The sequence below is a fragment of the Vanellus vanellus genome (genome assembly GCF_965231255.1).
Source record: "Vanellus vanellus genome assembly, chromosome: Z".
NCBI lineage: Eukaryota > Metazoa > Chordata > Aves > Charadriiformes > Charadriidae > Vanellus > Vanellus vanellus.
Window position 1 is genome coordinate 49,394,581 of NC_138908.1, and position 23,463 is coordinate 49,418,043.

A 23,463-nucleotide genomic window follows, 5' to 3' on the forward strand; every position below is an offset into this window, starting at 1 on the left:
GCTACTGTATGCTCTTCCATATGCATCCAGTTAATGTAGTAGTAGTAGTAATGTAATCATGGCTTGCCTAGATTGCAGCTATTCCTAAGAAAAAATATCTGAAATAATGCGATGATGCCATGTTACCACAGTTAATTCTACCTTTTTTTTTACCTGGTAACACCATAGAGGACCGCAATTTCTGTATTTCTGTCTAGAGCTAGGAAAATAGAGGCAATACTCCTTTGGAGTTCACTACTTTGGAGAAAAGAGTACCCTGGTCTACAATGAAATATCCTTGACCACCAATGATTTCCAACACAGGCTTGAGGAACGCATATCCAGAAGGATGGAAAAGCTAGCAGCGAAAAATAATGGAATTTTAGATATTACCTCTTCTCTGGGGAAATAAATGTGTTTGATTTTTCATCTGATGCACCCTGCAGTTGAGTACTTCACAATTTTAAGAATAATGCCTCTCCAAAATCAAAGATGATTACTGCAGAAGACTGACTACAAGCAACAAACTATTCCCTAATTAAAGCCTGGAAAATGCAAATCATAGAAAATTAGTCATCATAATAAAGCCACTCTGAAAATTAAAAGATAATAGTACCTTCCAGTGTTGTCCATAAACCAATATGTGCTTCTTGGCGATATCCAGCCGGTTCCACGCCAACGCCAAATCCAGCTGATCCGAAGCAGACATATTTGTACCTAGGAAACAGGCAAAGAACCTAGCAGTTTTCACACACTGATGTTACTCCTTTGCTTTAAAATGGTAGGCCAATGGGACTGTATGTTAGATGAAAACAGGTCATGTTTTTAGATAGGTACCTTTCAAGAGTGCAGTCAGAATTGCCAAATCAATGTCCTGCTGATCTTCTGACTCCGCATCAAAAATGGTTATCTGTTAGAATTGCAGAAGTATACTATTTTGAGGTGAGGAAGAGAAGTCTGTAGTTATTCTTCTCGGTAATGGCTGTGGTAGATTAAATCATACACATTTCAACACAAACAATGGCAAAGGCCCAGACATGATTTTCCTTTGTTTCAGACAGCAAATGTACCATTTTGGTTTTTAATGCAATGGCATTCCAGGCAAACTGGCATCAACCTACTGCATAATAATAATATTTCCTTTTGATTAGCCTTTGAAACTAAGAAATGTAAAAATACAACATGTTTGATATCTACTCAGTTTTAAACTAGAAAACAAACACTCAAATCAAGTGAAAAAAAATAGAAACATATTAGGTAATTTCAATTTTAGTGATCACTGCTACAACTGTCATTACTCACATAACAAATATTTGTCATTGTTCCATCATATTTGAAAAGTCGTGGCAGACTAGTAAAGTTCCCACTGACTGGAAAAGGGGAAATGTAACCCTCATTTTTAAAAAGTCTACAAAGGAAGACCTGGGGAATTACAGGCTGGTCAGTCTCACCTCTGTGCCCAGCAAGATCATGGAGCAGATCCTCCTGGAAACTATGCTAAGGCACATAGAAAACAGAGATGACTGGTCACAGCCAACATGGCTATGCTAAGGGCAAATTGCACCTGACAAATTTGGTCACAGGTGAAATGAGTGAACTGAGAGAAGCCCTGAGGAGAATGACTTGGGGGTGCTGATGGATGAGAAGTTCAGTATGAGCTGGCTATGTGTGATCACAGCCCAGAAACCCAGCCATATCCTGGGCTGCATCAAAAGAAGCATGGCCAGGAGGTGGAGGGAGGTGATCGTGCCTCTTGACTCTGCCCTCGTCTACTCCACCTGGAGTACTGTATCCAGCTCTGGGGCCCCCAGTATAAGAAAGACATTGACCTGCTCAAGTGGGTTCAGAGGAGGGCCACAAAGATGATGAAGGGGCTGGAGCACCTTTCCTGTAAGGACGGGCTGAGAGAGTTGGAGTTGTTTGGACTAGAGAAGAGAAGGCTCTGAGGAGACCTTATAGCAGCCTTCCAGTACTTAAAGGGAGACTACAGGAAAGCTGAGGAGGGACTCTTTATCAGGAAGTGTAGTGATAGGACAAGAAGTAACGCTTTTAAACTGAAAGAGGGTAGATTTAGATTAGATATTGGGAAGAAATTCTTAACTGCGAGGGTGGTGAGACACTGCAACATGTTGCCAAGAGAAATTGTGGATGTGCCATCCCTGGAAGTGTTTAAGGCCAGGTTGGATGGGGCTTTGAGTAACCTGGTCTAGTGGGAGGTGTCCCTGCCCATGGCAAGGGTTTGGACCTAGATGATCTTTAAGGTCACTTCCAACCCCAACCATCCTATGATTCTATGATTCTACTCACAAAAGAGCACTTGAGCCACTATACATGCCAGCACATTCTAAAAGTACATTTCAATACACAGAGACAGAGACAAGTTCTAGGCACAATTCTGTTATGAGTAGAAGAACGGATGGAAACATTTCTGAATTACAAATAAGACACTAGTAGAGAAGAAAAAAAGTAGGAATTACTTGATCTTTCCTGCAAAAACAAAGATGTCTGGGCTTTTAGTAAGATCAGAAAGTCTGTCATTTCATAAGCAACCATTGAGACTTGAGAAGTTAACTAAACAGGGTCTGTGGAGCTACCCAACATATAAATTAGTGCAGACACACAGACACCTTTGTGTTATCTTTATATTAGAGATACAACTGCTGTGCCCACACCAACCCACTGCAGAAAGAGCAGAAAGGATAACAGCAAATGAAGATGTCTTAAACTCAGAGCGTGAACCCCCACTCACGGACTCTCTGTGCTCCATGCATTCCATCAAAACGTGAAATAGATGACTGGACTGTTTCTGTCCCAGGCTAAATGTGTTTTGAATCATCACCAAGACCTCGTCCTTCACTTGAGGGCGCAGCTCCCTGAGAAACAGATATACAAGCAAGAATAAGTACATTTTTAGCTACTTCTTACCAGCCCAAATGATACCTCAGCAAAAGACAAAACTCATGATAAGCAGAGACATATGAGAAATCTCTTTTATTTCAACTTCTCTGCTGACTAATTCCTGCCTTCTTTCAACTAAACAAAGCAAAGGCATCCTGTAACATAAATTATTATTCACGCAGGCATTAGCTCTGACCATACATATATACTATTGGAAATAGGATAAATGAAAAAAATAATTTTCAAAGGATTGTCTGTGAATACAGAGCTAAAATCACTACAAGTTTAGCAAACTTTTTCTTTCTTTCAATAAGCATATAGGGATAAAATTAAATTCCTCATTATTTGTTCATTAGGATTCGTACTTCTCCCATCTTTTTTCCCCTCATTTATCTTTCTGTTAATCTTTCCATCCATATTTTCCTGCTCTTTTGAAATGGCAGGACCAGTTTTTTTAAAAGATAAAAAGTATGGGAGAAAAAGCAAGTGAAGAAAGAAGTTCTCAATACAACACACTAGGGAAAAATACCACACCCCGAAAAGAATATTCAGAAAATATAATAAATAAACAATTAGGATATAAATTTTATTAAATTGCTTGGGGTTTTGAGTAGAATAAACCCAGGCCACATTTTTAAAATTTGGTTTTTTTATTCAAAAAGCCCCTTTGATGTTGAAAAACTTCCACAAAAATATTAGTTTGCTATACAAATACATATATATTTATTTCCACTTTGGATGCAAAATTTTCATCAAGGTAGGTTTAATAGAGTCTGCAGCTGAGGCTGCACTGGAGGTGACATAAAGAGTTACAGTTAGATGAGGATGACAACTCTGGGTTACCACTGGGTAAACCAAAGCCAAAGCCAAGGAAAGCCCAGCCTGAGGCTCTTAAAGCAACTAAGCCCAGCCCTAGATTCAAAAGCATTGTGCAACCCAAATCCAAGCCCACTCACAGAATACTGACGGCAGGAGAAAGGACTGATTCAATATCCAAGCAGGCACTCTGGAGTCACCCAGCAGTGTCCATTGTCAAAGGTGAGAAACATTATAATAACTCAAAATAGCTAGATGCTGTTTCTTTATCCTCTTGAAAAAAACCTCAGTAAATTTGGCAGAATAATTCTTACAGCACTATTTTGAGACAGGGAAGGAAGAAGCTATGCTCTCACTTCACAGAAGTAAAAGCCAGCAAAGGACCATGGTGGGGTCATTACTAGAAGCATTAGTAATTATCTCAGTGGTTTTGAGACAGGCATTTTCAGGTCCCTCCCAATACAACAGACCAAGCAGGAGAAGCATAATGCCACTACTCACCCCGTATCACCCGTGTGTTTGTGCGTAAAAGCCAGGATATCTGCAGCTCTGCCAGTGCCCTCATAGACCACCACGGGGACAGCTGGGCTGGCCCTCACGTACTCCCACACCATTAGGATCACATTGGGGCCTCCTTCCACCACCAACCCAACTACAGGTACACCTTGGCCCATTCCTGTTTCAAAACACACCTAACCAGTTACAAACAGGTCTCAGTCACACAAAAAAATCAGAACATCTGGTAAATAAATACTCATGAAGGAGTCTCATACATGGTTCAATGGAGAGGAAATCATGCCTTTACCATCTCTAATTTGACTTACACTTTTTAAGACTTTCAGAGAACTTCTGCAACCAGATCAAAAAGACCATGAAAACCTCCTGATAAAATTGTAAGGGGCCCTAGCCTTGGAAAGAAGAAATATCCTTCAGAATATCCCTCTGCCCTTTACAGTACGTCCCACATGCAACGACACTGACGGCGTTTGAAATGTTGTAAACATCCATTTGTTTACCTACACACATATAGAAAAGTAATCAGGCACTTCTTAATAGACTTTCTCAAGTTTTACAGCAGTAGGGTGGGGTTTTTTTAACAATCAGAAATAAATTTCAAACAAGATACAATAGAAATAGAAAAACAACAGAAAGTCAGACTTGCAAAAACTCATAGTAAGAAAAGATGTAAGAGGCTGAGTAAGAAGCTTTAAATATGAGCACATTAAAAACAGGGTAAGTTTCTAAGTTTGTAAATTCTATAATGTGAGCAGACAAAGGAAACAAGGATTCAACATTATAACTCTGCTAATGTCCTTTTAACATACCTCAAGATTTAAATCACTAGGGAAGAGTGAATTTCCACAAATAATCTATACAATCTACTGCATAAAAAGAAATACTTGTCTGTGTAATAAATATTTCATTCATGACTTCTATACCATAACTCAGTTACTTACAGGCAAACAATGAAAGTTACACAATCTGACAAATAAACATTGGCTGAAGGTATTCCTTTCACAACCAGTCTTTGTTTCTGTACCTGAGGAGGTCACAGGCTTGCAATAGAGAAGACTGATGAGGATAAAAGTAATGAACAGGGGAAGAAGGATTCAGATTCCACTGAATGTGACAATTTTTCCACCTAGCAAAATGCTGAGAAACTACCTAGTGCTGTTCACTGCAAAGTGAACAAATGCTCAGTACTTACTAAATAATCTGAGTCATTTAGATGGCTCTACAACTGAGAAACCAAAATGCAAGTTAGCCCAAATGCATAATGCTTTATAAAAATGCTGTCCTCTTCATTTTCCTGATATTCAGAGTTCAAGACACCTGCAATTAATAACATTTAACCTCAGTGAAATCTATGTCAAATTAAGATGTGCAACATGTAAAAGGATATGTCAAGTACCTCCAGAACTATTAGGATAGGTTTCTCCGTCATAAAGCTGACCACAGCAGTACTCACTTGTGTGTATTTTTTGAAGCGATATGTACTTCTCCAAATTCCTCCTGAGCATCATTTCATTCCCATACTTGCCTACTGTCCCATCATCTGCCATTAGAAAATGAGAATGCATGCTGTTGAGGGTACTTAGCTTGCTGAGTGGATTACCAAGAGTCTGGTACAGGCAAACTACCTAAAAAAAAAAAAATCAAAACAAAATATTCAAAGAAACTAACAAAATATCACCATTTAGGTTGCTTTGCCTGTATGTATTTCTTCATCATATTGTGATCTCCTGAAAGCCTGCATCACACTTTTTGCCGCTCTACTTAAATGTAGCTTTTCATTTGATTCTTAACAGCAACAAAACCACAATTAATAGCACAGAAAGCATTTCTGATTAGGTCTGCAGTCCTTAGTCAGAGTCACTGCCTGCCTTTCTTTGCAACAGTTGAAACACAATGGCATGTTTTTCCTGGGAGTAGTCCCATTAAAAATATGTGAGCTATCATTTATCAGGAGTCATTTCACCTTACTTGTCGAGTGTTTATCGACAGTTATGTAGATTGCACCCTCACATTGGCACTCACATAAAGTTCTAGTTGAATAAAAAACATGCATATTAATAGCCTATTTCTGTATACCATTAACCTGATTGCTCATCCTGAATCACATGAATATAGAAATACATCATTTGCAACCACAAGAGAATTGCCTAATTAATTACAAAATTTCAAAAAGAAATGGCAATTTCCTGTATGAAGAGAAATATTTTAGAGCTATTCATTTACATAGAAAAAGCAAAATACAGTGTGTCCACATGCCACAGAATTCTACTGCTGAGCAAAATCTAAGCCTCTAATACTTAGAAAAAATATCAAACCAGTGAATGGTTTGAATTGAATGCATATTTTATGCTTGAATGCATTTGCTTTATTTGCAAGCAGCAAATAAAATTTGCAAGAAAGCTATAACATCCCCTGAACATTAAGTCTTTTATAATTACAACATGTCCAACTCACATCTTTTCCAATGAGATCCCTCTGGTTCTCAATGATACCCCATGGAGGAATCCCAACAGCACAAATCTTTCTCAGGTGTGGTGAGGCACAGCCTTTCAGCGCATCCCCCACATGCCTGGACACTCCTAAACAGATAATTAAATCACAATTTTTCTTCTGCATTCAGAGACCTGCTACAGAACACCAATGAAAGGGTTTCCCACAATTTAATTTATTCTATGGTTATGTTTTAACCAGAAACAAACCATGCCACCCCACTTGTATATTTGATGCACATTGCAGGAATTGTAAGACTTAGATGTAACGCACCAATGCATCAAACTCAACACATATTTGTAACTAATAATACTCATATATGTTCCTAATGGTGCTTTCTACCCCCATAAAAACTTTATTATTTATATAAATGCACAGGACAGTTCTCCTGTAAGGTCAGTGTATCTTATTATATGCAGAATACTCTGCTCTTTAATACAAAAAAAATTATTAAAAATATTCAGAATGCCTGTCAACAGCAGAGAAACATGATGCCACTGCTTGAATTATGCACTGTTCCTTAAAAAAAGCTTCATTTTGTGCTAAAATATCACAAATTATCAAACAATTTCATTATATTTGCCCTAAATGTATATGCTTGAATGCAGAAAAAGAACGTCAGAGGAAGACTGAAAGAAAGAAAAATAATTACACTACCGCTGTTGATGCCTTCTGTAATTATCCATGCTCCTGTAGTCTCAGCAGCCTTCACCAATCCTTTGCTGAAAACCTGCTTGACCTTTGAGGGGAGCTTGAAATTTTGAATGCCTCCATGAACAGAGATCACTAGCTTTGGCAACTCCATCTGCCATTCTTTAACCATCAGGTGCAACAGCTGATCCAAATTGCTATCATAAGAGAGTCTAATATACTGGAAAAAATAATAATGGGTAAAATAAACATCCTTTACATACTCCAAGAGAAGAAACCACAACATCTTGCAAAGTTCTCAGCATTAATGTGTTAAAGATTTTGTGCAGGATTTGAACTTTCACAATACCGCTAACATCATAGCACAAAAAATACATCAGTGAGCAATACAGACAGCAAGACAGACTATGCTTAATCGCAGTGAAGTCTGACGTAAAAATATCATACGCACACTCTAACCCGACTTACTTTTAGATTCCCCTGCTCTCTTAAGACAAACAATCTGATATTCACCTAAACCCACTTTTTGTCTTTCTTACGCTGAAATTATAAAAAGAAGTCACACATATAAACCCATCATCTATTACCTTAGCATGGTAAGTGTGATCTCCATCTTGAAAATTGATTGTACCAAATGCATCCGTTGGACTCATCTTTGTGTGTTTTTGCACAGACCATTCTCCATCATCTCTTTGTGAGGCAGCTGGATAAACAGGCCAGCTACAGTCTACTCCTGCGTGATCTCCAATCAGTCGTCCACAGCAACATCTCACATTAAAGAAAAAGAAATTATTTTATATCAAACAGACTTGCATGCAACTCTAGGATCTTCATCAGAATAGCCCAAATAGTTTTTCTGCAAAGAAGGATAGTGTAGCTTGCTGACAAGGAATATAATAAAAATTAACTCAGCTGAAAAAATCTCAACAATGGCAAAATGACATTGAATTTAATCATAAATAGGTTTTGTTGGATACAGAATTTGTTCTCTACCAGAGGAACACTAATAACAGTTGGGGGGTTGGACAGGATGAACTTCAAAGGTCCTTTCCAACCCAAACCATGATGTGATTCTCTGTGACTCTGTAACAGTTTGAGAGTCCCATATAGCAATTCTGCCCTGAGCAATGCAGCTCAGATTTACTGATCTCATATGTGAGATTTCAGAGGAATATCTTAGGACACCAAAGTTTGCTATGGTTATTACCACAGGTTATTATAGATACAAAAGAAAGATCCAGGAGCTACCGTCGTTAATCAGGAGGAGAGGAGCAACCTTCAGTCTAGAGAGAACTTCAGAGTGACCTTTATACTAACCCTTGGATATCAGCAAAGTGAATATACAAGGTAAACCGACTGAAGTGCAATGTTAAGGGAAATTTAGCAGAAGCTCAATTAGCATTAAAGGTTTGCAACTGGATGAATAACTCAGATTCCAAATTCAGTCAGTATTACTGTCATACAGGCTTCGACGGGCTCCAGTCTCCTCTATGGGATTAACTTCAATGTAATTTATAGTGATATCTGACAGCACAGTTTTCCTTTAGACATTTCAGAAGTTAATATACCCTGGGAAATGGGAAATTCTTCCCTTTTAGTCTTTTAAGATACCTAACAGCCTCCAACAGCCAAACTCAATGACTGCCTTGGGACTCGGATGTATTACTTGTGGATCTAGGGGCAGGTTAGATGTAAACGACATCCACAAAACCCTGAAGAGCTACATTCAGAAAGAGAGAGTTTTCCGTGAAGATGAGTAAGAACTGGTAAAAGAGAAACAGATTAAAACAAACAAACAAACAAACAAACAAATAAAAACAAACCCCCAAATAACCCTAAGCAAGTTAAGGAAGTGAACTGCTTAGGAAAGGCACTTTTTGATACCCAGAAACCATGAAATTATATTTGCACTCCAGTTTTTTAACACAGGCAAATTACACTTGATTGATTCAATTCTCTGTGAAAGCAGACTGGAGAAGGAAGCCGCCCACACTCTTGGGGAATTAATAACTCAATTAAACAATCTTATTCAGTGGAGAATTAAAGAGTTGTAGAAGCCTAGCACTGCAGAAAAGGCTTGAGTTCTATTGTCACGTGTATGATAACAGTTAGCTAGAATTCAGAAGGCGATAGGGACTACCGAAAATGCCAAGCTAATTCAACGTGGATTAGCTAACATGGACCATCTACACCTTTTCCCTAGCTGTAACAAATACTAGGATATCACAGAAATCCAGGGACTTGCCAGAAAGAAGTCAGGCACATGCTTACAACTGAGTCCTGGAAAAATGAAGAGGAAATTATCTAGCTGGGGGGAAAAAAGCCTCACAGAGGGGTTTTTATTGTCAAGTTACTCCAACCAGAAGTATTGCCTGGTGAGGCTCATGAACAAAAAGTATCCAAGCTGGAACTTGGAGAATAAACCAGTCACACTAAGTCACTGACAGATACACAATTAAATGACTATTTCAGAAGGCTGTGAGGGATCAACACAGAAGGAAGATCATTGCTGACATTGTGTTGTCAAATAACATGCGGACTCAGAATTCACACTCAGAGGCGCTACAGAGACACATCTAAACTAAAAGTGTTTCACAGCAATGTAGCTGCAAAGCAGATAGCACAAGGGAAGCAGATTTGGATAAAATCTGCCCACAAAGAGCATGAGACTAATTTAAGACTCTCCCTGCATACCTCAAAGAAAGGACCAGAAGAAAGAGACACTTTGATTCTATTATTGGTCTTCAGAGGACAAATTTCTCTACAGCTGAGCGAGTAGCCTCCTTGCTCCATTTTTTCTGCTTGCTTCTGGAGGGACTCCAGGCTGAGAGAACAGCAAATGTCAGGAAAATTTTGATCTTTAGATGAAAGAGGAGAAAAAACATAAGATATCCTGTTGTTCTTTGGTCCTGAAAATACCTTGTGGTCACTGTACTGCTCCTAGAATGTTCTCACAATAACAAGACCTTTAATCCAGGAGTCATTCTGAGAGACAGAGACCCAATAACAGTCACAACTAAATATTACATTACCTTACATTACTCACTCAGACGCCACATTACACCGTCTGACTCAGCAAATACCAGTTCTTGGAAGGACAGAACTGAAAAGCCATCAGGCATATCATCAGTGGGTTACATTTTCTAAATCTGAATTAATTTTCAGCCCATCGAAAAACGAGCAGAATGACTATCTATCACTTATTACTCTTCCTTACAGGGTCACATCAGCAGCCCCTCCTAGAGCAGTAAGAGCGAGAGCAACCTGCCTTTTCAAAGCTGAGATCCTACAGAAAGGAATGAACCATATGACAAGATAAATCAGTGCAGTAACCTTGAAACTGAAAGGTCCAATGAACACTGAACTATTTTAGTAATCAACATTATTTGCACTACATACTTAATGTTTACATCTAAATGCACCCAGAGGCAGGATGCACTCAGAACGCCTCAGTTACGCTGCGCAGGCAGTGGAGGAACTGCACATGGACCAAATACACAGGTGTGTAGGGTACATGCAGCTACAAGATGTATGAACTCCAAAGGACTGGTATTTCCCAAATTGCTCATGCTCTGCTCCAACCTGGCACACTCACTTTCTAGCTATCTAGCAGGAAGGGACAAGGTGCCTAGCTAACCGGGAGGTCAAAAGCCAAGACTAAGAGGCTCTCAGGAAATGAAAGCAGAACATTTCATACAGCTGCTTGGTTTTTTTTCTGTAAAGTTTTGTGCTGTGGGCATAGTGACAGTGCTCAAGGAGGAGAGGAGCTACCAGCCAGGGATGATGGTTGAGTCAGGAGGTCCCTGGGACCTGCCAGGCTGCACTCCAAGATGCTGAGGGAGGTGGCTGATGTCCTTGTGCAGTTGTTCTCTATCAGCTCTCAAAGGTCATGGAGATCAGTGAGGTACCCAATGACTGGAGAAAGGCAAATTTCACACTTGACTTCAAAAAAGGGCAAAAGCCACCCTGAGAAACCACAGGCCAGCTGGCCTCCCATCAGTCCCAGATAAAATCAAGGAGACCTCCTGGATCCCACATCTGGGCACAGCAGGGAGAAGACAGTTATGGGGAGCTGTCGGCAAGGATTTACCAAGCGTAGATCATATCTGACCCACCTGACCGCCTTCTGCAACAAAATCATGGGGACAAGAGGAGAGCAGCAGATGCCACCTACCTCTGCACAAGTCAGGCTGCCGGCACTATCTCCAATATTCTTGTACCTGGGCTGGGACACTAAAATCTGGGAGGAAGGACACATTGGTGGGTGATGACCCGGTTGGATGGTGGGCTCACAGGGTGGTGGTTATGGGGCAGACGCTGCCTGGAGGCTGGTATCCAGCAGGGTCCTGCAGGGCCTGTGCAGGCCTCTCCTGTTCAACACCTCCACCAACAACCCAGAGGAAGGGATGGAGGGCACGTGCAGCCCTGGGGAGGAGGCAGTTCTGGGGCATGGCCCTGGGTGCTGGTAGGAAGCAAGCCAAGCCGGGGAGACCCATGTGCCCAGGCAGCAATGAGGGCGAGCAGTGCCTGAGGTGGTGCGAGCAGGACATGGCCTGAGAGCCAAGGGACGGCAGGGACTGTCCCCCGTGCTTGGTGCTTGTCAGACCCTGTCTGGGTGCTGCATCCAGTTGGGGTCCCCAACACAGAAGAGACACCAGCAAACTGGAGGGACTTCAGGGGAGAGTGACCATCATTAACAGATTTATTTTGCCTGCAATATTAGCTAAAATTATAGTAGGCATGAAGTACGTTCACATCACTTTTGGACTGTTATGGAAAATTACACATCTCACAAGGCCCAAAACCTGTTTCATTGCTTATCTAATAAATGCAATATAACCAGTTATAACACTCATGTGAAAATTATTTCCCCTTATTAGGAACAGAAAAATTCTCCTAGAAGAAAGCTCTGTTTACACCTTAAGAGATACAAGAAGACAAGAACAGTTAACATGCAAGGTAATGGCTGACTGAAGTGAACATCAGACACCCATACACATCCCGTATATGTATAGAAACCAACAAATGGGATTCACATCATGAAAATACTTAACAAAGAGTGAAAGAAACAACTACAAGATAAAAAAACCCACAAAGGTACAGGATTTCTTTACAGAGAAAGGTGAAAGAAAAAAGCAAACCCGTCCTGTGGGGTGCATGTTTCCAGTTTCTCTTCCTCTGTCTCCCACTGTAGTATTGACATTCATGCGGCTAACCCATGATTAGGAGGCTAATTTGGTGGAAAGCTAATTTTGGTTTGGTTTTCCACTCTCCCAGGTTAATTTTCATACCAATGAACTTCCAGACCAAGTAGCAACATGGTCACTCTGCAGGGTGAAGGAGGAGGACTGCAGAACTGCTGTAGTCTTGATTTAGATGGGATTAAACCACCATATTTTGAAGCACAAATTAACTTCATCTTAGATACCCACTTGGTTATCTGCAGGTTAGCAGGAAGCATTAAAATCCTCCCTGCATTTATACTTCCAGAAAACCTGCAAAAATCTTTAAATCTCTATTCTTCTGCTCTAAAGCAACCATTCCCTCAGAGGGAGTTGTCTCTTTCTGAATTGATGACGCACAGATCATTTGCTTTATTTACAAAGCCAGCACCATGCTGCATATCGGCCCTTTACAGTGGTCTGATTTCAAGGAGTAACTTATGTGCTTTTTGGAAAATGTGACTCTTGTTTCACACAAATCTTAGAAGCAAAATAAAATGTGAAACATATTGAAAAAACAAAAAATCATGTCCATGCAGGTGACAGGATTAGTTAGCACAAGTTTACTAGTCGTCAGTTATAGCAAACATTGTTTTCTGCTGCTTCAGCCTTCAGAGGCCTTTAACACAAAACCAATGCCAAGGGAAGTTAAAATTTCTGTTCCAATAACTGATAATTTATTATCATAAACATACAGTATGGAAAACCGTTTTTGGGAACACCAGCAGAACAGCAAATGTTGGATTGAAAACAACCAATTAATACAAGCCACAAAATACTAGCTCTCTAAAAAACCCACACAAGTTAAAAGCACCAAAGTGATGTAATTTTTTTGCTTGCCTTCTCAAAAGCAGAGACTCAGAATGCCCACTGCAGAGAAGAAAAAATCTTATTTCACCCAGATTTATGCTAAACACTCTCCAGCACACCCTCAGAAATGCTGCTCTAACAATATAAGAGGAAGGTTATTTTTGTTGTCATTACTTCCTTGACTAGCAAAGCCCACCACTAACTTTAGGTCATTATAAAAATCATAGATATATATTTATGCACTCCTACCTGATTAAATTCTGGCACACCTGACATCCTGCAGGACACCTGTGATAAAAGATGGATAATTAATAGATGCTTGTATGAAAGAAAACATCTGTAATGTTATTCATAAAGTATCAATTCACTTGTGAAAAAATTCTCATCAACAGTATTAAAGGCTGTGTTCTTACGTCCTCACCCCTGGAAGTTACTGGGTAACTTCGTGGTTCATTTGGTGTTTTACATCTCAGGCCGTATGTTAAATCTGCATTTCATAGATGAGTTATCTATCTTATCTGCTCTACGCTCTCTATGTGTTCAAAACAATATGATCAAAACTACAAGTTTACATCCTCAGAACATGATCTCACCAAGTTTATTTAGGCACCATCATCCACTAGACCCACAATCCGGAATGTGAAATTATCTTTGCTTTCTCAGGTCCTAAAACACAGGTTGAGGATTTGATCTTTTCCTCACTCTTTTCACACTCTACACCAGCCTGAGCAGAAATCTCTGTCTCAGAAGACTGTGATCAGTAGCGGGCATTGCTCTGAGGAAGGGAGAAAATGGTGGTACAGGATTAAGAATTCCTGATCAGCAGTAACTCCATGTAACTCAGTTTCTCAGTTGGATGCCATACGACAGTTTTGGTTATCGGACTGAGAGCAACACACCTAAGAAGCCTACAAAGGTCAATGGCCAATTTCTAATGCAAACACCCTCATTTAAAACATATTGGTGGTAGTATCTATGAGAACCCATTAACACCAGCAATCACCAACTGGGGCATTGCAAAACTGCAAAGAACATCATCCAAGCTACACGCAATGCCCATAAAAATTTCTTCTGATTCTTTCCAAATGTAACAGGAAGAAAGTGAAATTCATTGTTTTACCTGTGAGGATCTTTTGAACTGGGAATGATGTGTGCACATTCTCTTTTACTGAAGACCTCTTCGATCCAAGATTTGGGGGACTGAAAAGATATTTCAAATATAATTGTATTCCTGAACTTCAGAACATAATGCCAACAATTGCACTATAACATCTACACGGATTATACACATAACACATAACTCAAAATGATTCCCATAAAGTTAGATGAAATCAAACGCTACAAGCTGAAGTTACAGCTCTGAACAGTCCCAGCTCTTCATCCCCAAGCTTTGCACAGCTCCACAGAAAGATCAGTATTAAAATTTACTCCCACCCCTCACTAATAAACATGATAATTATTTAGAGGATCTGTCAAACACATTTACAATAGAGGAACTGGTAAGGACGAATCAGAACTGCTTAAAGGACTGGACTTTCCTCCTGCCAGAAGACTAACGAATGGCAATCTTACTAAAGCTGTGTCAAAAAAGGCAAGATTTTACTTTTACCTGAAAGAGACGGTTGATTTCTTCATTATTCTTAACAGAGTTAAGAATAGATTCATCCTCGTTATACTTTTGCTGAACTAGGACTACAGTGAAATGCAAAAACACGGAGCAAAGACTAGATCTAGCATTCAGAGCGTATATCAGGTGGGTTTTTTCCACTGGCCTCCTGGAACACTGTGAAAAGTGTCTCAGCGAAGCCTGTTACAGCTGAGTAAACTGAACAGTCACTGTGGTACACAGATTTTTTTCAAAGAGTCTCACTGGGAGTCTTTGAACCTCTTTTTCTTCAGATCTATCTAAATTCCCTAAAATGAATGATAGTTTTTGGATGCTGAACTTTTAAATCTCTGGGACTGAATTTAATAAACACCGGAAACAAACGATTTTTTTGTGATTTAGGGAACTACCTCCCCAATGAAAAAAAAAAACAGACAGATATTTTATCATAAAGAGTAAATAGAATTATACGGACAATTATTGTCTCATTGTTCCTCATGTTCATTTCACTCTCTATCTTGAGGGGTGGATGAGGAGCAGACTGAGAGCTTATGGGTCAGGATTAAAGGGAATGCAGGGACAGGTGACATTACAGTACAGGTTTGCTACAGGCCACCTGACCAGGAAGACTGAGCAGATGAGGCCCTCTGTAGAGATATAGGAGCAGCCTTACATTCACAAGCCCTGGTCTTCATGGGGGACTTCAACCACCCTGATAGCTGTTGCAGGGACAACACAGCAGGGCGTAAGCAATCCAGGAGGTTCCTGGAATGCCTCAGTGATAACTTCCTTCTCTGAGTGATAGAGGAGCCAACGAGCAGAGGTGCCATGCTGGACCTTGTTCTCAGCAACAAGGAGGGGCTGGTGGGGAATGTGAAGCTCAAGGACAGCCTTGGCTGCACTGTCCATGAGATGGTGGAGTTCAAGATCCTTAGGGCAGAAAGAACGGTGTGCAGTAAGCTCGCTACCCTGGACTCCAGGAGAGCAGACTTTGGCCTCTTCAGAAGTCTGTTTGGCAGAGTACCATGGGATAAAGCCCTGGAGGGAAGAGGGGCCCAAGAAAGCTGGCTAATGTTGAAGGATCACCTCCTCAAAGCTCAGAAGCGATGCATCCCAACAAAGAAGCAGCTGGGCAAAAATGCCAGGATGCCTGCATGGATGAACAAGAAGCTCTTGGAAAAAATCAAACTCAAAAAGGAAGCCTACAGAGGGTGGAATACAGAGAAACTGTCTGAGCAGTGAGGGATCAGGTTAGGAAAGCTAAAGCCCTGTTAGAATTAAATCTGGCCAGGGACAAGAAAAGCTTCTACAGTTATGTTGGTGATAAAAGAAGGAACAGGGAAAATATGGGCACCCTCTGGAAGGAAACGGGAGACTTAGTCATCCGGGATATGGAGAAGGCTGTGGTATTCAATGACTTTTTTGCCTTGGTCTTCACCAGCAAGTGCTCTAGCCACACCACCCAAGTCACAGAAGGCAAAGGCAGGGACTGGGAGAATAAGGAACTGCCCACTGTAGGAGAAGATCAGGTTTGAGGCCACCTCAGGAACCTGAAGGTGCATAAATACATGGACCGGATGAAATCCATCCACGGGTCCTGAGGGAACTGGCAGATGAAGTTGGCAAGCCACTATCTATCACATTTGAGAATTCATGGCAGTCCGGTGAAGTTCCCACTGACTGGAAAAGGGGAAACCTCCATTTTTAAAAAGGCTAAAAAGGAAGACCTGGAGACCTACAGGCCAGTCAGTCTCACCTCTGTGCCCAGCAAGATCATGGAGCAGATCCTTCTGGAAACTATGCTAAGGCACATGGGAAAATAAAGAAGTGACTGGTGACAGCCAATGTGGCTTCCTTAAGGGCAAAACATGCCTGACAAATTTGGTGGCCTTCTAGGATGGCATTACAGCACTGGTGGATAAGGGAAGAGCAAAAGACATCATCTACCTGGACTTGCGCTAAGCATTTGACACTGTCCCACGTGACATCCTTGTCTCTAAATTGGAGAGACATGGATTTGACGGATGGACCGCTCAGTGGGTAAGTAGGGTCACAGTGGCACAGTAGGGTCTTGGTTTATTATTACAGATACAAAACAAACAGTAATCAAATAATAAACACTGACTCCTTATTCACTCCTCACATTTGAAAATTATTGTTCCTCTGCAAAGTGTCTACCGTGTAAAAATACTTATGGTAAGTACTTGTCTCCATACCCATTTGTAAAATGTGTCTTTTGCACAATGACTTCAAAAAGAATTCAATTCATGAGAATGCCAGTAACTCAACTTATTAAGAGTATCACTGGGAGCATTTTATGGATGGAGTTCAGCAATAACTCTTATAAAAGAAAATACCTCTCTTTTATCTCCTGAATGGAATTATGATCCTTCATAAAGCAGGCCCACCTGACATTTTTTCACTTCAGCTGCACATCCCTACATACCCCCACACAATCTCCCAGCCAGCTGAACAGTTATGGAGGGCCACAAGCTACCTGAGTGAACTATCATCTTGTCTGCAGGTGGGGACCCAGCTTCCACCAAGACTAAAGGGAGTCCTACCTTTGGTTTTAATGTACTCTGAAACAGGCCCCCACTGACAAAGATGAAAGAGACCATTAAAAAGCAGTTTGCTGGTATTGGTGAGCATGTGTATTCTCCTGGGAGCAACTAATTGAACTGTGTCTGGTTCAGCTTCGAATAAAGGACTAATAGCATGGAAGATCCTCAGGGATGGACAGAACACGGGCATGCAAGAAAATTATCTTAAAAGCAAGCCTACTGAAGACAAAGTGCAAAAATTAAATCCAGAGAAAAACTTTGGAAACAGTGAAGCAAATTTCATTACCTGAGGGCAGGCACACACTGCTCTCAAAAACCTTTTATTAGTAATCTTGTTAGTAATCAGTATTGTTTCACACTTCCTAAACTACTTTATTCCAGTTGTTTGAGCTATCAAACAAAGCAGTGAAAATTTTCTAATATTTTGATACCCAGGGACTCTCTTTTTTCTGAACCGCATTACTATTTCTTCTAATCAGTTTTCAACCAGAACTAGGGAACAAAAAAATCTTACGGGATGCCTTCCACAAGAATGAACTTCACTAAACTCTTCATTAACCGGAAAGGGTGTGACAGAATAGCCAAGAGGTTGACAAGCCTTACAGCATTTGCTGAGGTAACATGCTCAGCCTTGTGAGAGAAAAACATCCAACTGCTGTCACTTAAATTTAGTAAGAGCACTAGTAGTTCAAGCTAATTTTGAGCAACCTGTTGGCATCGCACGGTCTCAGGTAGCTTCCCTTGAGCTACTTTACCTCCCACATGACATATTCTGGAAATCAAGCTTTATCTGGGCATCTTTCCAGGTGTGAAGGCCAGCACTGGAGATCTACAGCCCAGTGTAACAAGGGAGCATTGCATCAGCCTAGGCACCAACAGCAAAACATGCTGTCAGCTGAGCAAGGCAGCGGCACTCAGCTAATCCGTGTGTGACTACACAAGGGGCGTCAAAGAAGTTTTTCTCTCCAAAGCTCAGTGTTCCTCATCATAAATTTACAAAATACAAGATAAAACATAAACCTATAATTTTTAAGGGGGGAGGGGTCATCTGGTACACAACAGCTGTTTGGTGTGGTTACATCAAACCAAAATATAACTTACAGTCCTCAGCGATGGCACTACACTGTGTGAGTTGAAGCTACAACATCTAATATGGGAGATGAAAAGGCTTCCTCTCTACTATCAGCTTTTTGAACATCTAAGCTCTCTCCTAAAAACATACCTTGTTTTAAAAATTTCTCTTTTTTTAGATTTTGGACAGTTGGGGTTAAGACAAAAATATCAGTGCTTAAAATTCTGGATGTTTTGTTTATCCTTTTTCAATCTGCTTCAATATCACCTGTGTTTTCCTGCAAGTGAGACAGTAAGGGCAGTGACTAACACACGCCACAGCTGATCAGGCCACTCTAGTCACACTGGGTCGAGCTCAAGGTTCCACAAAGCCAACAGAAAAAAAAAAAACTGTACAGCTTCGGATCACATGCCACGAATCTAACCTTGCTACTATAGAGGTCATTGACAAAATTCCCATTTATTTCAGATGAAAAAGATCACTAGGAAATTTAATTGACCTTTTAATCTCGAAGCACCAAGGATGCACCTCGGCCAGTGGCACAGAGACTCCCCTAGCACAACACTCATCTCAGTTAATTCCACCTCAGGATTCTCAGTAAATAGGCCTGAAAACAACATTTCAAAGTGCAATTGATACCATACTGGGAGTTTTCACCCTGTCCTGCAAAGAAACATAGTATTTTCCCATACATATATTTCATCGTTAATCCTTGCTTATTTATATTAAGAGTTTGCTGAAGCGTTGCCTACACTGCGCTCTTTCACTTCCTTGCTTCCTGTAATTTTTGCATTTAAAAAAGCAGTACTTAAATAACATATCATCTGTACGTGATCCCAATGTAACATTTATTTTCATCTCAAATGATAAACATGAGAATATAGCAAAAAACATCATTTGCAAAGTCCACCATTTTTTTCTTTAATGAAGTTCCTGAACAGATGGCAGTACTTAAAAATATATAAATTGAAATTCCAATCAACCATAGGAAAAAATAAAATACAAGACTGTATCACTGTATTTCATCTTGTGAAGCACAAATTTCAAAACTGAAACAGTGTGAGAAGCAACATATTTACCATTATTCCTAATTTTTTATAAGGTGGAATCTTCACTTAGTATGCAAAATTTACACCATAACAATAACATCCATTTCTTAATCTAAGGCTCTACTTAGGTCCTAAGCAAATTGTATAAACAGGAAAAGGGTTTTAAACCTTCATGCTTTTTATGGTCATCCATAACTTCAGGGCTGAGCAAGTAAAAATGAAGAGACTTACGAACTGCTGTTTGTTTGTTCTTGGTTCCTAGCTTTGTAAAAGACCTCTGTAACATGTTTCTCTCCTTTCATAAAACTCTGGTTAAGACTTCAAAACTGTCGTCATTTAATTAAACTTCAACAACAAATTAAAATTTCTCCCATAACTACAGTGAGGTACATACACCTCAGCCAGCCTCAACCTGTATCCTTCCTACCACCAAACTTTAAAGGAGACAAAAATACACCTACACGCTCCTTCTGACTGGCAAATTTCTATTCAGATATACAGAAGACCTGAAGCTGAGTTTACATTGCAATTTGCCTTCCAATTTTCCTTCCAGAAAGTCCTGAGACCTTTGTTTGGGAGTTTTACCTTCTCATTTCTCGCCAGTCTGGGGATTAAGATTGCTGCTTATACTACCCTGCCACAGAAGAGGCTTTGGAGATTTCTAGACTTATTTAGTCAATGGAGTGGCAAGAGTTTGGCTCTGAAATTTAAGGCACATGAGTAGTTTTTAGAAAATTGCTTTTAATCACTTCTCCAATATCTTTAATGTCTGAGATCCTTGCATAATATGGTATTAAAGGGACACTGTCAGGTCAAATTCAGTTAAACGTAAGTAATGTTCAAAAATTAAGGTTTCCAGAAGTAAAGAAAGAGAACAGAGCATGAAATTCAGAGAAAGACCTACACCACTAATTTCTTTAAAATCCTTGCTGACAGGGAGTGTGAGCAGATAAAACCTAAAAACCCAGCCTAGTACAGAGGTAACCTGTCCTCCAAATTCTGGGGGTGCCATCAGCGAGGTGAGTGACCGTGCCGCCATCCCACCGGGGTCACCGAGCAGGTATGTAGCACTTGGCTCAAGCGTCTCAGAGGGCGACGTAGTCCTGCGATCACCTGCTGTACTGCTGCCCGCACTGATTTCACCACCCATCCAGTGCAAACGCATGAATGCTTCAATTTTTGCTGCTGCTTTCTTCTGCCCCGGCCCACCCCACCCCCTCGTAAAGGACTTGCCAGAGTCAAAGCCTTTAGATGCACTGCACCAATTAAACACTGATAAGTAGGGGCTAATGTGCATTTGTCCTGCTCCGGAATTAGCTTTACTAAACCAAGATCTGCAAGAAACATTCAGCCCCTTCAAGACCAGACAATAAGCACTGTTCATTGGTTGAGTACCAAACTCGGGAAAACTAGGTTACACTGCCAATACTAAACAACAAATTTTTAGTACCATTAGCTGTACTTATGTCCTCTTTGGGGTGAAAGGCACCGATACACACAGTTTCTAATGAAACTGCATGCTGCTCCAGACAGTTTCAATTCCCTGAGAAAGGAAATTAAGAGGCACGCATCTCTGTGTCAGAATAATTTCATCCATTATTGAAATACAACCGCAAAACAGTAGCAACTGCCTTTAATGACACATTGTAGATCCATTCAGATGGGCAGATAACATGAAATCATATGGCTTAGCCAATTTAAGTAACAGGTTAGTTCATTTAGGAAAAGTACAGTTGTGCTGGAAACTAGCCAGAACAATCAAGTTGTAAGTGGCTTACTGAAACTGCAACAAATTTGTACTGATAACAGAGAGCAAAAATTTCTGTCTTGTGTCTTAGCCAAAACACTACTTCAAGAGCTGAAAAGTGTTGCCAAGCACCGTAACTCAGCTCTGCACACACTGTGTGTGTAGTGAATCCACTACACACAACCACTTTTCTACGTCACTTCTCAAGAATTTGGGTTTTCCTAAAGATCTTAGGTATTAGAGCCAGTATTTTTGCATTGCTGAGGAGGTTTGGCAGAATGTTAGCAAAATGAAAAAAAAAAAAAAGGAAATTATTTGTTCATTAAATAGCAACAGAAAATCCTGGGGCTTATAGATTTGCCTCAGGACTCCAGTATACTTATACAGTAACTGTAAAGAACCTTTACTGCTGATGGCAAGAAACAGAAATACCCAAAAGATCCAAAACTGATTTTCAGTGCCTGGGAAGGAAGGAGACACCAATTTCAGGTTGAAAGCATGCCTGTGAGAAGTCAGTGTAGTGCAGCGTGTGAACAACCCTTATGCAAACACACAATGAGGGGAGGGAAAGAACTTCCCCTTAATACGGCCACTGCAAGAATCCAGCCTCTGTGTTCAGCAGATTGTCCTAAAACATCTTCAACCCTTTTAAAAATTAACTACACATAGAGCAAGTCACTTGCAAGAACACTAGACACCTGAAATGCAGCCAGAGTTCTTGTAAGCTAACACTCAAGACTATTTCACAACAGCTCAGCCTATACGCACACTGGTATCTCTTGAACCCTCACCCCTGGAAACTGTTCCTGAGCAATAAAAGCTAAGGTGGACTTGCAGGTATCATAATTCCATGCGTAATAATTCTTAAGTGAAAAACAGGACTTCAGCAGTATTTCTGTATCCCATGGCAACTCGTAAATTACTGCCAGCATTAAAGAGATTTCCAACTTAACAGGCTGTCTTGCATAAGCTTTTCAGGGCAGGAACTTTCTGGTTCAGCATCCACTACATGCGCGCTTATGGTATGAAGCAATATAACAACAAATTGTAACAAAGAACACGACTTTGGATCTACAAAGGGTAGAAGTGCATTGTAAAACTCCAGCATCATGTGCAATAAAATATGAACCCATTGCGAGGTTTTCAACAAACTCTCAGGTCTTCTAGAATTACTTTGTGTTCAGGCTACCCTGCCAGAAGACAACCGCCCGGCTTTGTAACACAGACATGCTGTGGTTTCCCTCACCTTCATCACTACAGTACATCAGTACATCTGTTACTAATTAGCATCTTTTGCTTTTCCAATCTTTCTTACCTACTCCCTTGCCCAAGTGTTCAGGACGCTGCACATCTGCAGAAATACTGCATTATAAATAATTGAATCTGCAAGAAAATTTTCATCACTACATTTCAAGAAGACTTACAAAAATACTGTGCAAATAATTTCAGTTGAATTCTTCTACTGTTGTTCACCAGTTCACCATGCTCAATTATAAGACAACTACCAGTTAACACCAAACCGCCTTTGCAGGCAGACTGCAGATCCAATGGCACTGAAAAGTTTCTCTATTTTCCCCTTTTGAAGATAACATATTATTTCAGGTCACAGCAGAATTTCTGTGATTATTTCCTAGCAAGTAATTCAAACATATCCACTGTAAACAAATTCTCAGCTCTTCACAGATACTCTACCTACACTAACGGAAGAGAAGTCACCTGTACTGGCAGGGTAAATGCAGACCAAAGTCAGAGAGGGGTAACAGAACTTTTTAAAAATCTTCAGTCATACTGAAGAGAGATTTTAGATTATTTTCCTTAGTACAAATGGAGGGTGTCAGCTTCTCGGAAACATGTAAATTCAGCCTTCAACCAACAGCGTGCTATGGCATTTTCTTTCACATTTAGTCAACTGCACTTAAAAGCTAAATTTGTATGCCTAAGTGTTTTCCTGGATTCAGGCCAGAAGGCTCATAAAAATGTTTCCAATATTTGGATCCCAAACTTAGCCAATAAAAGGAAACCCCTTTGACTTTAATGGGCTTT

At 40.3% G+C, this 23,463-nt stretch overlaps 1 protein-coding gene across 1 annotated transcript in view; it reads right to left on the reverse strand.

Annotated features, from left to right (window-relative positions):
• Positions 1–23,463, reverse strand: part of TRPM6 (transient receptor potential cation channel subfamily M member 6) — a gene marked incomplete at its 3' end in the record, with an annotated part of 101,790 nt that overhangs the window by 54,101 nt on the left and 24,226 nt on the right. Inside the window, exons 2-11 of the mRNA XM_082497109.1 lie at positions 14,503–14,582; positions 13,632–13,670; positions 7,938–8,118; positions 7,357–7,570; positions 6,664–6,788; positions 5,663–5,834; positions 4,195–4,369; positions 2,729–2,852; positions 817–889; positions 596–696 (exon numbers count right to left, since the gene is read on the reverse strand). Coding sequence (XP_082353235.1) covers positions 596–696; positions 817–889; positions 2,729–2,852; positions 4,195–4,369; positions 5,663–5,834; positions 6,664–6,788; positions 7,357–7,570; positions 7,938–8,118; positions 13,632–13,670; positions 14,503–14,582 — 1,284 coding nt within the window. The remainder of the gene's footprint in view (positions 1–595; positions 697–816; positions 890–2,728; positions 2,853–4,194; positions 4,370–5,662; positions 5,835–6,663; positions 6,789–7,356; positions 7,571–7,937; positions 8,119–13,631; positions 13,671–14,502; positions 14,583–23,463) is intronic.